This window comes from Tachypleus tridentatus, chromosome 8 (assembly GCF_004210375.1).
Source record: "Tachypleus tridentatus isolate NWPU-2018 chromosome 8, ASM421037v1, whole genome shotgun sequence".
NCBI lineage: Eukaryota > Metazoa > Arthropoda > Merostomata > Xiphosura > Limulidae > Tachypleus > Tachypleus tridentatus.
This window is the reverse complement of record NC_134832.1, coordinates 94,923,793-94,940,597: the sequence shown is the minus strand read 5'-3', so window position 1 is coordinate 94,940,597 and position 16,805 is coordinate 94,923,793. Positions and strand designations below refer to the sequence as shown.

Genomic DNA, 16,805 nt, shown 5'->3' with positions numbered 1-16,805 from the left:
CATTAGTCACCTGAAGTTGGCCTTTCCAGTTCTGGTTCCAAGTTATTTGATGTTATGGCCATTTTCTAATTTCAAATTGAACAAGATGGACTTTGATTCCTGAAAGGGAATCACATTAAAAAATGTCTAATGTATAAATTAAAAACTTAAATAGCATTGAAAAGATTAATGGCCTTTAAAAAACTAAAAACATTTCTATGGTGGACAGTGACATCATTGCCAATAACACTATCTAAAATATGAACAAACCTTGAGACAGAACATGTTTAAAATGGTCCAGTTGTTAAGAGTCACAATGACAGCAAGACAGTAAAATGTGGCTTACTGTGACCTCAGTGTTACACAGACAACACATTTGTGCATCAGTCATAGTTAAAAGAAAATGACGAGTTAAAAAACTATGACCAATGCGAAGTCTGATTAGAACAACTTCCTCTTTCCAATCCTTACAGAAGCAAGGTGGCTAAAGTCCAATAGAGAGTTTTATTTGTAAAACCTTGTTTTCACATTGCTCACTCTTAAGTCGACTGCCAACTGGCATGGAGCCGAGCCTTGAATACAGGATCACAGTCCATGTATGGAACAGGCACAGCAGTAATACTACCATAGCAGGCAGACTTGGATGCGGTGTCGGCGAGCTCATTCCCAAGAAAACCAACATGACCCAGTATCCAGAAAAACTGGATAGAAGTATATGTTAAAGAGAAATGAGCCAGTCAGTTTTGAATATTGGTGAGAACAGGGTGTGAACTAAAGTGAAACAATTCCAGGACTAGCAGAAAACTAAGCAAGTCAGTATAAAATTGCAATTTGAGTACTGCTTAGCTTCTATGTGATTCAGGACAAGAAAAATGGTGTACAGTTCAGAGTGAACACAGAAGCTGTATAGGAGATTCTGCGTGCAACCAATCAAATCACAACAAACCATGCTAGAGCCCACACAGTCACCTGATTTCAAACCATCTGTATAAATAGGAATGAAAGGATGGTTCAAAAGATGTTCAGCAAATAAAATACTCCAATCAGGAGTATCTGTTTTTTTCAAATGACTTATAGATATGTCACATTTGGGGACTGTAATAAGTCATGGTGGGATGGGCTGACCGGTGGATAGAGCAATGTTATCCAATGGCAGACCCAATTCATCCAGATGCTCCTGGATATGAAGGCCAAAAGCAACAATGGCAGATTGTCTGTTCTGAAAATGTGTGGCCCACTGAGAAAGGAAAACACAAACCCAGGATCAATGCTTTGGTACGGAACAAAGTTTCAAAGCATATAGTAAAGACAGTTGCAAATGGCAAAGGTGCAAAGAAAGTTCATGAGACTCTGTGTGTAAGCTCTGAATTGGGGAAGTGTGGAAAGCCTCAGTGCAGAGCAGAAGTTCTTGATGATGAATGGAATCCAGCATCTTTAACACTGAGGTCCTCGCAGAGCCATACACCAATGATCCATATTTGAGTTTCGATCAAATAAGAGCACAATATATCTTTAGCACAGAACATCAATCTGCTCCCCATGTGGTGGAAGAGAGGACATGGAGGATGTTCAATGCTTCTGTACATTTGACCCATAGTTGCTTCATGTGTGGTATAAATGTCAGCTTACAATCAAAGATAAGCCCCGAGAACTTTGTCTCAAAGACCACAGGTAGCATAACTTCACCGATATGGAATTCAGGATCAGGGTAAATACCTTGTTGGCAGCAAAAGTGCATGCAAATGGTTTGAGAGAGAGAAGTTAAAGCTGTTTGCTGTGGTCCACTTCAGTAAACAACTGCCACTCAATATATCTCATGTTCATTGACTGATATGAGATGTGAAAGTCGTTGACATAGAGCCAATTTGCAACAGTAAGAGGGAGTTGTTCAGTGAAGGCATTAATTTTTATACTGAAAAGTGTGACACTCAAAACACAACCCTGAGGGACTCCAAGTTCCTGTAGAAAAGAACGGGAAAGCGTCGAACCCACACAAACTTGGAATCGCCTGTCCATTAAAAAATGTTTAATAAAAATGACCACGTAACCTATATATATATATATATATGGAGGACTTGCAAAATGCCATACCTCCATGTTTTATCATAAGCCTTCTAAATGTCAAAGAATATTGATACAAGATGTTTGAGAAAGGCTTCTTTGATTGATGTTTCAAGTCGAATCAGGTGGTCCATTGTGAAGTGCTGTCATCATAACTTAAATGGGTGAGAGGAGGTTCTTTGATTCAAAAAACCAACCAAGACAAGCATTAACAATCCTCTCTTAGGTCTTACAGAGACAGCTTGTCAAAGCAATTGGACAGTAGTTTGAAGGAATCTTGGGATCCTTCCCAGATTTAGTGAAAGGTAGAACAAAAGCCTGAAACCAGGCATCAGGAAAAACATTCTCCTGCCAGATCCGGCTAAAAATAATCAAAAGAATAGCAAGAAAAGTAGAAGATAAATGATACAGCATTTCATAGTGTACATCATCAGGTCCAACTGATGTACTGCCAGACCAATGAAAAGCCATTTTGAGTTCCACCAGTGTAAAGGGATAATTATAGTCATAGAGACAATCAGCTTGAAAAGAAAGAGGTGAGCACTCTTCCTGAGTCTTGATGGCTAAGAAGGTGGAGGAAGAAGCAGAAGTGCTAGATATCCAGCAAAAGCATTCACCTAGAGTATCTGTGATGCTACAGGTATCAGCTGCTTCGTAGCCATCAGAGAACAAGATCAAGAGGGAGACAGAACTATATTTCCCACTGACCTTTCAAATCTTGTCCCATATGACTTTGGAACTGGTAGTAGAAGATATGCTGGTTGTGAGCTTAAGCCAAGAGTCCTTCTGGCTTTGACTTCTTACCCACCAAGCATGTGCATGGGCCTGCTGGAAAGCGATTTGGTGTGAGAGTATGTATGGAATATGGGATACCTACGAAAAGTATCTCACGCCCATTTTTGAGCCTTCTGCACCATGTGGCAGAAGGATTCCACCAAGAACGAGGATATCATGGAAAATGTGTCAAGGTTTCAGGAATACATTGAGCAGCAGCCTGTATAAAACAGTCAGTTACTGCTCCCACACAGTCATATATTGATGGCTTACAAATGATTGCAGAATCAAGTTTTGTAAGAGCAGTGAAAGAGGGCTAGTTTGCTTGATTCAGCTTTCACCAAAGCAGAGGGTCAGGTGTCATCGACCATGGCCAGTCTCTCTCAAAATTATAGGAAAATGATTACTGCCTCATGGATTATTGCCAACCCTCCAAAAAAAAATGGGAGAATAGCAAAGGGAAGCAAATTGAGAGATCAACAGCTGTAAGGGACAGACTAGGTGCATGAAAATAAGTAGAAACCAGTATTGAAAAGAGAAAGGTTGTGATCAGAGAGCATATGCTCTACGGAGCAATCCCTCCTATCAATATCAGCACTTCCCCAGAGCTGATGATGTCCATTAAAGTCCCTCAGGATTAAAAGGTGATGCAGCAACTGTTCAATGAGAGCATCAAGTTCTGATAGATCATAGGTCTCTCCAGGTAACAGGTAGAGGGAACAAACAGTGATGGTATGACTCAAGGAAGCACAGATGACTATGGCTTCCAAGGGTGTGTTGAGTGACAAAGACAGGGTGGGCACATGCTGATCAACCAACAGTGCCCCCCTCCATGTACTCGCCCATCACATAGCGTGTCATTTCTGTACAAAGAAAACCACTGAAAGGTGACTGTATTGGCAGGTTTCAAAAATGTTTCCTGTAAGGAAAGACATACAGGATGGTAGGAAGCAAACAGTGCTTTGATGTCATCCAGATTAGGATATAAACCTCAACAGTTCCATTTTTATTTATATGTATGTGAATTGCATGGAGAGCCCTTCTGTTTATGACCATGTCTGTTTTCTTTATTGTCTTTATTTAAGGAGAGTCTGTCGAGCTCCATGGATCCATCCCTGGGTTGATTCGGCAGGTCTCTGCTGTTAGAAGAGGATTCCAGCAACTGAACACATGAACAAATGATCTTTCTACAACTTGGGGTGGGAGAAGAAGATGTGCATGAGGAAATTTCCATACTTTAAACCAAAGGAAGTGAAATGTATGTTAGGAACAGAAATGGGTGTTGAAGTTGATTCCCCAACTTTTTTAACCATGGAGGTGAAAAGACTATTCATTTGGTTTGAGAACGATTCTTTTGGATGCACAGAGAGATCTGTCTGTTCTCCCACTGTAGTAGTGGAATGAAGTGTAGCAGCATGTGACTGAGATGAAGTGGTGGACAGCAACTTTCAACCCTAAGAATAAGTAATGTTTTGAATTGTTTTTAAATGCTGCACCTCTTTTTCTTCCAATCATTTAGGGCAAAAATGAAAGTAGGACATGTGAGAGCCATTGCAGTTGATGCAATGATGGTCTGTTTCACACTCATAAGCATCGTGATCCTTGAAACCTCAACGAGCACACTCTACGATCCATGACATAACTTCTTTGAGTGACTGAAACACTGACACTGGAAACATCTGAGAAGCCTTGGAATGTATGGCTGTACCCTGCAATTAAAATAACCTCCCTTAATGGTGGCAGGTGGACGTGGTAATGTAAATGTCAAAATGAGGACATTGGCCAGCAGTATAATTCCATCTTTGTGAGTGGAGATACGCCTAACAGCGGAAACTCCCTGGGTGGAGAAACCAGTGAGAATTTCTGACTAGGGGATGTTCTTCAAATCCCTCTCAACAGTAACTCCTCATGATGAATTCAAAGCAGCCTGAGATGTAACCTCAATAGGTATATCACCAATCACCTTTGAATGCAAGAGTAGTTCACTATATTGAGATGTGGATGTTTCCACCAATATGTCACCAGATCAAAGCTTCTTTACTGATTTTGGAGAGCCAGCAAGTCCATCTAGTCCCTTCTAAGTGAAAAAGGAAGACATTTACCCAAAATGTTTGTCTGAAAGAGAATGTAGTATAAGAAAATGAGGTACAACAGGTGCTACAGATGTTGAAGATTGTTGCTTAGAATCTTCAATACATGGTCATTTGCCTATGGACTGTTTTTCACTATTTGATTTAAGTTTTTATTTGGAGGATCCCTATTAAAAAAGGAACATTTTAGTGCCCACTGACCCCACCCAACATGGAGCCCTATGAAGAGACACACTACAATGCTAAACAAGGACACTGCAGCAATGCCAGGGATTCTTGAGCACTACACCCAAACACCAGCATTGAATACACTGTCCACAACACCTGTTGAGAACATCCAACACTGATACTTGGTTGACCCTAGCCCAAGTGGATCAGCCGACTGACCCAAGGGGACCACCCCAAGGTTGCCTGTCTACAGGAATTCAAGGCCAAAGTGGTGTGTTAGGGTTGGACCCCTCAACCACCAGGGCCCTCTCCTCTCCTTCACAGGCCACCATGCAAGGCAAATGCGTGGGTGGACATTTACATTCCAGAGGAGGTAAACTGAAAGAATAGAACCTTCCCTTGGAGGTCCCCTCACCACGTACAAGAATCCACACCGAGGGGTGGACAAACTGAAGAGAAGTCAAAACTCAAGTGCTAATAGGATCTGTAGGTAGGCAATGGAAACACCCATTATGATCACCAACCGTCAGGAGAAAACACCCATATTGGAGTGAAAAGAAAAACACTCCATGGTGAGCTCTGGAGGTGTCATAAAACAGTTTAGGTGATAAACTGATGACCAGCCTTATCTTCCCAGTTGTTGTGGGAATAATGAAAAAATGGGAAGAAAAACCCCTAAAGAGATGGTGAACTGGTGAGACTGCTTGATGCAAAGTAAATCCTGAACTGTTGCTGACAGATGCAAGCATGTCACAGAACCTCAAGAAGAAGGAAAGGAAATGGATAAAAATATAAAAACAGGCAGGAAGGAGAAGAAACTGGATAATGAAATATTCAGAAAGAATCATTAGCCCCATTAATTCTTGATGAATGGAAGCCAGTGAAGTAGAAACATCAACAGGACCTGATCCATCAGGGTGGTCACTAGTACCTGTAGTACTTCATCAAGGAACAGGGAAGAGCTGGGAGAAGTAGGTGGCAACTCAGACAAATTGACTACAAAAACTATAAGGGTAGGCTGCCACTGCATTGACATCATTCACGACTCAATAATGTCCAGAGTTGGAACAAATACCTAAAGCCTCAAAAAAGAAGAAAGAGATAATACCAAGATGTATGGATGGATAATATGGCTGAAGTCAAAACTGAGTAACTACATAGGAGGTACCAACAGCAAAGGAAACACATATGTAAGGCCATTGTTGAGGATGAAGTTTAGGCCAAAGTGGGGGTTAAAAGTAAAGGGTATCAGCTAAAATCCCTAAGGATATCTGTAGAGATCCTCTGAGAACCAATACAAGGAAGACAAACAGTAGAGATAGGCATGTATAAAACTAACAGTAGATTTGGTAGCCACCTCCCAAGGAGGTAAAACATGAAAAAAACTGATGATCAAAAAATGTATAGTCCATCCAGTGGTAAGACAGGTGAACTGATCAGAATTTTTCAGGGGGTGCAACAAGATAAACTTGTCATGGAAATGTGAAGATAACAGAACAACAAAAAACCAACTATCAGGGGAGGATGGACCCCTAAAGATGGGAAAAACAATAAAATGAATGATGAGATAATAATAAAAAATAGATGGCAGAAATAAAACAACACAAACTGGGACAGAAATTCCAAGAAGACCAAATTAAGCCTAGGAGAATCTCCAGGTTGCAAACAAAATGATTGGCAAACTTGATAAGCAGATACAAAAAGTCCTTACCAGCCAGCAAAGGCTCAATAGTTTCAGTAGGAGACATGGCAATGTTCAGGAGAAAGATTGGACTCTAATACATGACAATAGATAGATCTATCATCCAGTCATCCACACCTGAGATCTGTGAAAAATGCTAGTCACTGTTGTGACCCCAAAATGCATTGCAAATAAAAGTTTCACAAAATCAAGTGCAGAAATAAAGTGACATAAATTAACTAAAAAAGTACAAGAATCTGGTTAAATAAATCAGATGAAGTTTAAAATGAACTATTTTGTGAAGAATACAAAGTCAAACATGCAATAACAGATAAATAAAGTACATCTGAACTCAAACACTGCTAAATTTGAAGTGAAAGTTTGGTAAAAGAGTATAGGAGGAGTCACATGATGATTGATGAGATATAATGATTTACAAGAGAAATATGTTGGAATATACTAACTTCAATATGGAGGTGGTAGTGAAAGGCTTGTATAAAGAGAAAGTTAGCATATAGAAGGCAGCACTGAATAAGAATAACTAATTTTATGAGGGGAATAAGTCCTGCATTGGAAGTCATTATACATGTCATTGATTAGCCCACATTTGGAGTTCTGTGTTCATTCTTGGGATCCTCACCTTAAAAAGTACATTGAATTATTGGAAAAGATTCAGAGAATGATTACTAGGATGATACCTGGGATGGGAAAGTTGTCACATGAGAATGGATTAAGTAAGATCTTTGAAACTGTTTAATCTTGAAAAAAGAAAAAGTTAGAGATTATATGAGGTGTAATATTGTTAAGAAAATTCATATTGTTGATGTATCATCCAGTCTTTTTTACTTAATAGTGATAATAGTAAGACTATGAGACATAAGTATAAATTTTAGAAGGGTAGGAATCACCTTCTGCTAAGGCAATCCAACTTTTCTAAGTAGGTGATTGGTCTTTTGAATGAACTGTCTTCAGACGTAGAATACGTAGTTTATCTATGAAAAGGCTTGATAAATACTTAAAGTTAAAGAGCTAACACTGTGTTTTATTTTGAAGTTCATTATCATGGATGAACATCCTAGATGGATCAATAGGTCCCTCCCTCATTGTCCTTAAACCATAAATAGTAACTCATAATTAATTACAAACCAACATTATACAAAAATCTTACATACAAAAGTTGTTACAAAAAAATAAAACTGCATTTACTCAGCGAATATCTGTCATTCTAATAACATGCTTATATATATCAACTTATGACTCAGAACAGATTTATGTGTGAATGGTTTGATAATTCATTCACAACTAAACCATTCTTTTTGTACTAAGATACAACTGATATTATTCTTTTTTCTTAATTCATTGTAACACTATTATGTAACTTACAATTCTATTTTTTCAAGTTTAACAGCAGTTACATTTACTGTTACTTAGTGCTTTTAATCTTACGTGATAATGTTGCTTCTGACATATTTATCTTGATTATGGTTGCTATCACTTGGTTATGCAACAGCAATTTCAAAACCAAATTAGCAAATAAAATATAAGCAATTGCCTTTTATTATCTATGTATGTATGACAAAACTGTACATGTACCTGTCTTTTTGTTAGTAAAGGCACAAATATCTATCTCATTATGAATATTTTGGCAAAAGGATTTATATAAAGACATTTAATACATATTTATTTTCATAATGATGACAGGACAGTCAAGGAAAGAGGGCAAAACTAAAGTGTATTAAATGCACTTTAATTGATTCTTTTTATTAAAAATCTCAAGTGGTATGATTAAATAAAAATAGCTTTATAATAGAGAAAAATATAACTTTGGTGCAACTTACAATGTGTCTGATAAAATGTACTTTATTTAAAAACAGATATCTAACATTAAAAAAAATATCACTCACACTGTGGTACAGAAATACTGTTTTTCAGTTTTAACCTCTGTTCACATGATTCATATGGGAGATGCAAAAAGAAGTTAGAAATAAAAAAATTATAAGTTGAAAACTACAAATTAGAACTAGAAGGCACTGGTATTCAAGCTTATGTCTACAACTATTATACACCATTTGCGTCTATATTAGTTATGTGAATTGTTTCTAAATTCTAATAAAGCATATAATAAACCAAAAATAAAATTAAAAATAATCACTGTATTCGCACACATTACACTGTCATTACACTTTGTCAAAATACGTCACAGAATAAGCTTTACTACAACCACTTTCTCATCGTTAACATTTCATGCCCCATTCGTATGTGTTTAAATATTTATAAACTTTTCTATTTTTCTTTTTTTTTTCTTCTCTTCTTTGTCTATTTACAGGTAAACTTTACAAACCTATTATATTACAACATCAATAATGCGAACAAATAAATAATCAGGGCGTGGCTTAGGTTTCCATAGTAGCCGACTCACGTGAATTGATCTGGCAATAATATTACACTTGAAGTATTACTACAATCATAAATTATTACAATATGGGATATATATATATATATACACCAAAATTTTTGTAATCTATGTGATAAATAATATCATTGTCCTATTATTACTTACATTGATCGGGACAAAACCGTTAGATGAAATTGGTACAAAACCATTTTGCTTTTCTTCGTATGTCATTATCCTTTATTTAAAGACGAAATTCCTTCCACACCTCCTCTCCTCGTCATGAAAACTCAACTTGGGAAATGAACTTACCGTCAACATCTTACGTGGCGTCCTCTATAAGCATACGATCAAATCTATAAAATATTATTTGCTCGGGAATACAAAAGAAGCTTAACATGTATAAAAGCCTAAATTTTAATTATACAAATTGTACAATTAATATTAGTTAGAATTTTGTAAAATAATTTTAGAGAAAAGGAACATTGCTTATTAATAACATATTTTTGCTACTAAAGAAGAAAGGTACGAAATGCTTAATATGTTTTTAACAGGTCCTCATGAGCCAGAGGAGGACATTTTCGTAAAAAAAACCCTACCTAACCCTTTTTTTCCATTAAAAAAACCTTTTGGGTATTTTTATTGGCTAGGAAGATTGCGCTTCTCACATTATTTTATTGTTGAAGCTTTGTTTGTTTTTTGAATTTCGCGCAAAGCTACAAGAAAGCTATCGGTGCTAGCCGTCCTCAATTTAGCAGTGTAAGACTAGAAAGAAGATAGCTAGTCATCAACACCCACCACCAACTCTTGAGCTACTCTTTTACCAACGAATAGTGGAATTGATCGTAACATTATAACGTTCCCACAGCTGAAAGGGCAAGCATGTTTGGTGTGACGAAGATTCGAACCCGCGACCCTCGGATTACCAGTCGAATGCTTTAACCACCTGGCCATGCAGTGTGTTGAAGCTGCTAAAAGTGATTTGAAGTGGTAAGGAAAGAAAAATTCGCCAGCGCATCACAAGCTAAAAGGCAAAACCCGAAAAGACAAGCAATTTTTTTATGTTGTCTCGTAAAGATACGTCCAAAATTACCCTTTTTTGGAGTTTCTGGGGTGATTTTTTAATATTTAACAAATAACAGTGTAAATACATCCCTTGGCTCCTGAGGGACGTGTTAAAAACACGAAATGACTTACCTTTAACCTCATCAGCCTTTGAAAATAAAAGATGTTTTGCAACAATTTGTGCACCATTTTGGTCATAAAACTACATGAATGGAAAATATTTACCACGAGCGTCCATGGTTTATTTGGATTAACTGATTTGCGTGCAAATGTCAGGTAGGTTCACTTCGTAAAGGAAAATTAGTATATCACTCATACAGCATATTTAAATCTAACTAAATGACAGAGAGTTAAACTAGAAGAATAAGCAAATTGCATATGTTATGCAAAACGGACAAAAACCTTTATTACTTGCAAAACAAACGAAAAAACACAGTGTCCATACTCGTGTTAGACATTGGAAAATCACTTTCCTACTGGACCTGTGAAGTAGTAAACGACTGTAGAACCTCGAGAAGTTTATCTGTTGTACTACTTACTTCGGTAATCAAATTAAACCTACTAAAATTAATGCTCATTACAAAAACATGTAACACCGGTTTTAAACCATAAGCATGTTCGTTACCGCGTGACTGTTTGTACTCATACAACATTCAGAAGTTATTATCTCTAGATAAGGGTTATTTAACCTAATATATATATAGCAAGGCCAGCATATGCAGACAGACGATAGCTCGTTAGTTCAATCAAGTCATAGTAGACCTAACTAACAATGACCTATAACTGTGCGTCTCACTGCCCATCGGCTACGAATTATTGCTCTGGATATCATCTATTCAGCCAGTAAGGGATAGTGCTGTTGTTGACTTGTTTCTAACTACTATGTGAAATTGTTGCATCACATTCACAGACAAAAGTCCCCCGCTGGTACAGCGATAAGTCTACGGGTTTGCAACGCTAAAACCAGCGGTTCGATTCTCCTCGGAGGACTCAGCAGATAGCCCAATGTGGCTTTGCTATAAGAAAAACACACACATACAAAATAAATATTATCTTCTATACTAGAGCAAAGGCAGTTAGAACAAAATAACTCCAATGGTTTTCTGAACCATGTTTTTATTTCCAAACCCACATAGAGATTAATAGAATAAACGAAATTAAGAAAACAACAAAACAAAAAAAAACTCCTGTTTGTGATGATGATAAACTCACTTGAAGTAAAAATGTATCTTTAAAAACGTCTGTGTCAATAAAAGTGGGTTCTAAACATAACAAATGCCCGCATATTACAAATTTTAATCATAGAATAGGTTCAAGGCCCTCAGATGCTTCTGCCACTAATGAAGATCATGTCCCTGAAATATGGTTTTTGAGAGGACATAACCTAAGGTTAAATTTGTCCAATAGGAAAGTTAGTTTATGAAATACGTTGCCATTAGCAGTAGTAGAGGCTGAACACAAAGGAACTGAGGTTTCATATATCAGCATGAAGCCTTAGTTCTTTTGAGTTCTGCCTGGTCCTCAACGTGAGTAGTTACTTAGAATTTCATTTCACGGAAACAAAACTGCAGATATATTTGCAGTTCCATCAAAAGCGATCGTCCATTTGTTTGTGTGTGTTTTCTTATACCAAATCCACATTAGGGTATCTGCTGAGTCCACCGAGGGCCGTCCATTTGTCCAGGAAATTATGCATGCTGTTTTTTTTTTGTAATAAAGATTGTTTCATTTAACATCACAGGTGACCGCTGTTTATTTCTCAGTTGAGGTTTACATTCAAATTACTCTTAATTTTTATTTTTGATCCTGTTATTAATAAACAGAAACATTAACACTTATAAGATGAGCTCACTGAACACCATAAAGACTTTCGATTTATTTTTTTGAGCCTTAACTGTATTTTCCCATAAATGTATAATAACAGAGTTAAAACATTATAACTGATTTACACTATACACCTGAAAAAAAAAAAGACATTTTGAGATGTTGCTAACAACAGAAGAAACTATATTTTAGGATTATATGTTTTCCATTACCTTGTATAAAATGTAATTATATTTTTTGTAGTCTCACTTTTGAATGCAGTGAGATGCTCAAAAAAATACTAAACTTTTACTTTCTCTAGAAGTAAATGGGGTGGTGACGTAATTGGGCAATTATCTGGTTTTCTTGGAGGAATAACAAGATATAACATTAGCAAACGTACCTACTTTCTAATGACTCGAATGACAGCTGCAAGCACTTACACTTTTGTCCGCATGCCATCAACATACTGAGGTATAAGTGCAAACAAAGGTCTTCCGTGTTCTAACATATCGTACCAAATATGCTCGCCCTTTCAGCCGTTGATGCTATATAATGTGACCGTCAATCCAACTATTTGTTGGTAAACAAGTAGCCCAAGAGTTGGCAGTGGGTGGTGATAACTAGCTAGCTTCTCTCTAAGTCTTACACTGCGAAATTAAGGACGGCTAACGCAGATAGCTTTCGTGTAGTTTTGCGCGAAATTCAAAATAAACTAGCATACCGAGTTTTATTGTTATATTGAAATCCATCTATGCTTTCAAAATTTAAGTACTGTTTTGATTTTTATCTAGCTTTTAAACATTTAACTTTCAATAATCCATTAAAAATCTCAGATATAGACTTATGATTTTAATTTTGTGTAGAATTTGTATACTTTCCATTTCTTTAATGTGCAGCAAGAGCTCTTAAAGCTATTATGTAAAGAAATGTGTAAAATCAGGTTTGTGTTTTCAAGTGTTATTTGAATTTCAAAAATTAGAATGCTTTGCTTCTAGTGATATTTCTTAAAAAAAAAACACAACCGTTTTACTTATTTAAATAATAAAAATGATTTTATTTGAGAACGACCAATAAAGGAACATATCTGATAAGAGTTAATTTATTATTATATCCTCTCTTTTTGAATTTTTCAATTGACCACCAGACAACACAGATCACATTCTATTGTTTATTGAGTATAAAACAATTTGTTGTGTTATAAAGTAATTGCGTTGTGGTCTTATCTCGTTTCTCGTGTGATACAATATTATTTGCTACATGAAGAAAAACACAATTTAAAACTTGAAATCTAAGAACCCCTTTTAAGGGGGCTTAGTGCTGCGCTATGAGATAAATTCTTTTGACATCATAGAGTGAAAGGGAAGACGGAAATTTTAGTACCATTATCAAAATATTTCGTGATTATGGTGTTCGCAATACTTTACCTTTGAAATTAAAAAAGACAGTCTTGTTGCTATCCAAAAGTAGTTTATCTGTCTAGATTTTTGTGAAGATAGTATTTTTCTATTTGTAGGCGGGATTAAGACCAGGATGAAGATGAGCCAAACGGAAAGGCAGGATAGTCGTCAAATTGGAAGGGAAATCACCTTCCTGGACCTGGGAATTTCGCTATAGCTATAGGAATTCCAAAAAGTCATCTATCTACAGCCAAGGACTCAGGAGACTGAGGAATAAAGCTCTCCTGAAGCATTCACGAAGAGTTATGGACTTCACTTAAAACCAAGCCACGAGTAAAAAAAAAAAAAAAATGTGCAACTGGCAATTGCAAGAGAGATAGTGGGGAGAAACAGTTTGTGCGAGACCCAGTGAGCAGTTTGTATGGGACTCCTAAAAATATGTCAGCCAGAAAGTCTGAGTCTCACGCCTGATCTCTTGTGGCAGAGAAGAGAAATATCTATGGTAGATAAGCTTTATTACCATAAGGTTTTTGCCATTCAAAAAGTTGGTAGTTAGCGAATTAAAGGGTAACTCTGTATGGAGAGAAATTGATATTCACGGGTAATTCATGAGGTGCTGTTAATGGATAATCTCCAACAATGGAAACTGTTTTAGCAAGAACTTAACATTTGGTAGGGCATAAGAGTGTTTCTCTGTAAAGAAATGTGACCAGACTTATCAAGATTTAGGATCGAGAGGCTGTTGATGCATGAGATTCACTAACATTGTTCATCTCACTAATTAGCAATACGTTGGTGAAGATGACCATGACTAGGTAACGGACGAGGGCAGTCTTTCAAAAGAGAAGTGATTGTCTATCATTCCTCACATGTATTACTTAAATTTTTTATCAATTTTAAGTTTACTTATTAACATTTTATATCATATCTTTAAGCAGCTTATATATCTTCATTAATAACAATTAAGGTATTACTATATACATTTGTTAAAATATAAACATCTACAACGCCCTCCAGTGACACAGCGATATGTCTGTGGATTTACAACACATGAAATCTGGTTTCGATACCCTTGGTAGGAATAGCACAGATAGCCCATTGTGTAGCTTTGCGCTTAATTCCAAACAAACCTTAATACAACACATTATTTTACCTTTTCACCAATATTTGTCCTTAGCAGTGCCCGGCATGGCCAGGTGGGTTAAGGCTTTCGACTCGTGATCTGAGGTTTGCGGGTTTGAGTCCCCGTGGCACTGAACATGCTCGCCCTTTCAGGTGTGAGGGCGTTATAATGTTAGGTCAATCCCACTATTGGTTGGTAAAAAAGTAGCCCAAGACTTGGCAGTGATGATGACTAGCTGCCTTCCCTCTAGTCTTACACTGCTAAATTAGAAACGACTAGCGCAGATAGCCCTCGTGTAGCTTTGTGCAAAATTCAAAACAAAAAAAAACTAACATTTGTTCTCAGTATGAAGATACACTACATGACCAAACGTATGTGGACACCCAACCATCACACCCATATGTGCTTGTTGAATGTCTCATTCCAAAACCACGGGCATTAATATGGAGTTAATCTCCTCTTTGCTGCTATAATAGTCTCCACTTTTCTGGAAAGGCTTTTCACCAGATTTTTAGAACATGGCTGTGGGATTCGCTCCCATTCAGCCACAAGAGTATTAGTGAGGTCAGGCAAGAAGGCCTGGCTTGCAGTTAGCATTCCAATTCATCCCACAGGTGTTCAATGGTGTTGAGATCAGTGCAGGACAGTCAAGTTCTTCCACACCAACCTCGTCAAACCATGTCTTTATGGACCTCCTTTTGTGCACGGGCATTGTCATAATGAAACAAAAAAGGGCCTTCCCCAAACTGTTGCCACAAAGTTGGAAGCACAAGCATTGTATACTGTAGTATTAAGATTTCACTTCACTGGAATTAAAGAGCCTAGCCCAAACCATGAACAACAGCTCCAGACCATTATTCCTTTTCCACAAAACTTTACAGTTGGCACTATGCATTCAGGCAGGTAGTATTCTCCTGGCATCTGGCAAACTCAGATTCGTCCGTCAAACTACCAGATAGTGAAACGTGATTCATCACTCCAGATAATGCATTTACACTGCTCCAGAGTTCAACGACAGCGTGTTTCACACCACTCCAACTGACATTTAGCATTGCACATGGTGATATTAGGCTTCTGTGCGCCTGCTCGGCCATGGAAACCCATTTCGTAGAGCTCCCGACGAACAGTTCTTGTACTGACATTGCTTCCAGATGCAGTTTGGAACTCGATAGTCAGAGTTGCAACAGTGGGCAGACGATTTTCAAGCACTCCACGCTTCAGCACTCGGCGGTCTCGTTCTGTGAACTTGTGTGGCTCAACTGTTGTTGCTCCTAGACGTTTCCACTTCCCAATACCAACACTTACAGTTGACTGGGACAGCTCGCAGGGCACAAATTTGACGAATTGACTTGTGTGAAAGGTAGCATCCTATGACCATGCCAGGTTGAAAGTCACTGAGCTCTTTGGCACAACCCCTTCTACTGCCAATGTTTGTCTATGAAGATTGCATTTCTGTATGCTTGATTTTATGCACCTGTTAAAAATGGGTATGGCTGACATAGCCGAACCCACTAATTAGAAGGGGTGTCCACATACTTTTGGCCATGTAGTTTATAATAGCATATTGATACATTAACAAAACCTTTATGTATATGAGCAAATTATTTAAGCTACTTAACTTTTCACATCATAACACTTCAAAACACCAATCCCTTATATAATATTCATAATGGTTTTATGCGTAATAAAAATTATACATACATTACGAAACATTTATTATAATGTCATTCTTTACTATATAGACAATCAGTAATATAAAAAATGTATTAAGTGGTATTTTTATATTTTCTACGACAACCCAAGTATTTCAATAATGAAGGTACAACGTTAGTCTTAAGATTTACAACGCTAAAAGATTTCGATTCCCCTCGTTTGGCACAGCAGATAGCCCGATGTGGCTTTGCTGTAAGAAAAACACATACTAATGGAGGTTAATATTTATAGAAAAAAATTTTCTTAGTTCGTCACACAAACTGATAATTTTATTTAGGCTTCAGTGCCTTCAACCACAAGGATAATATATTTATGAATCAAGTGGTTTTCCAAGTTTGCCCAGTTTTGGACGGAGCAACTACAAAATAAAATCATTTATATATTATTATATTTTATATAATTATATAGTTTCGTGTGTACATATATACTATTATATTACAAACATTTCGGACTTAACTAGGCTTACTTATGCTGACATATTCAGCTGATTCAAGCTGCAGCGTTGGCTTGCCGACTAAGTGTGATGTAATGCTACCTACAATATATAGCGTTCTTT

At 37.1% G+C, this 16,805-nt stretch overlaps 1 protein-coding gene across 1 annotated transcript in view; it reads right to left on the bottom strand.

Moving 5' to 3' along the window:
* The window catches only part of LOC143222979 (serine palmitoyltransferase 2-like), a 43,655-nt gene extending 34,169 nt beyond the window's left edge, over positions 1-9,486 (bottom strand). The window contains exon 1 of the mRNA XM_076450293.1: positions 9,314-9,486. Coding sequence (XP_076306408.1) covers positions 9,314-9,379 — 66 coding nt within the window. The 5' untranslated portion in view covers positions 9,380-9,486. The remainder of the gene's footprint in view (positions 1-9,313) is intronic.
* Between the last annotated feature and the right edge of the window lie 7,319 nt (positions 9,487-16,805).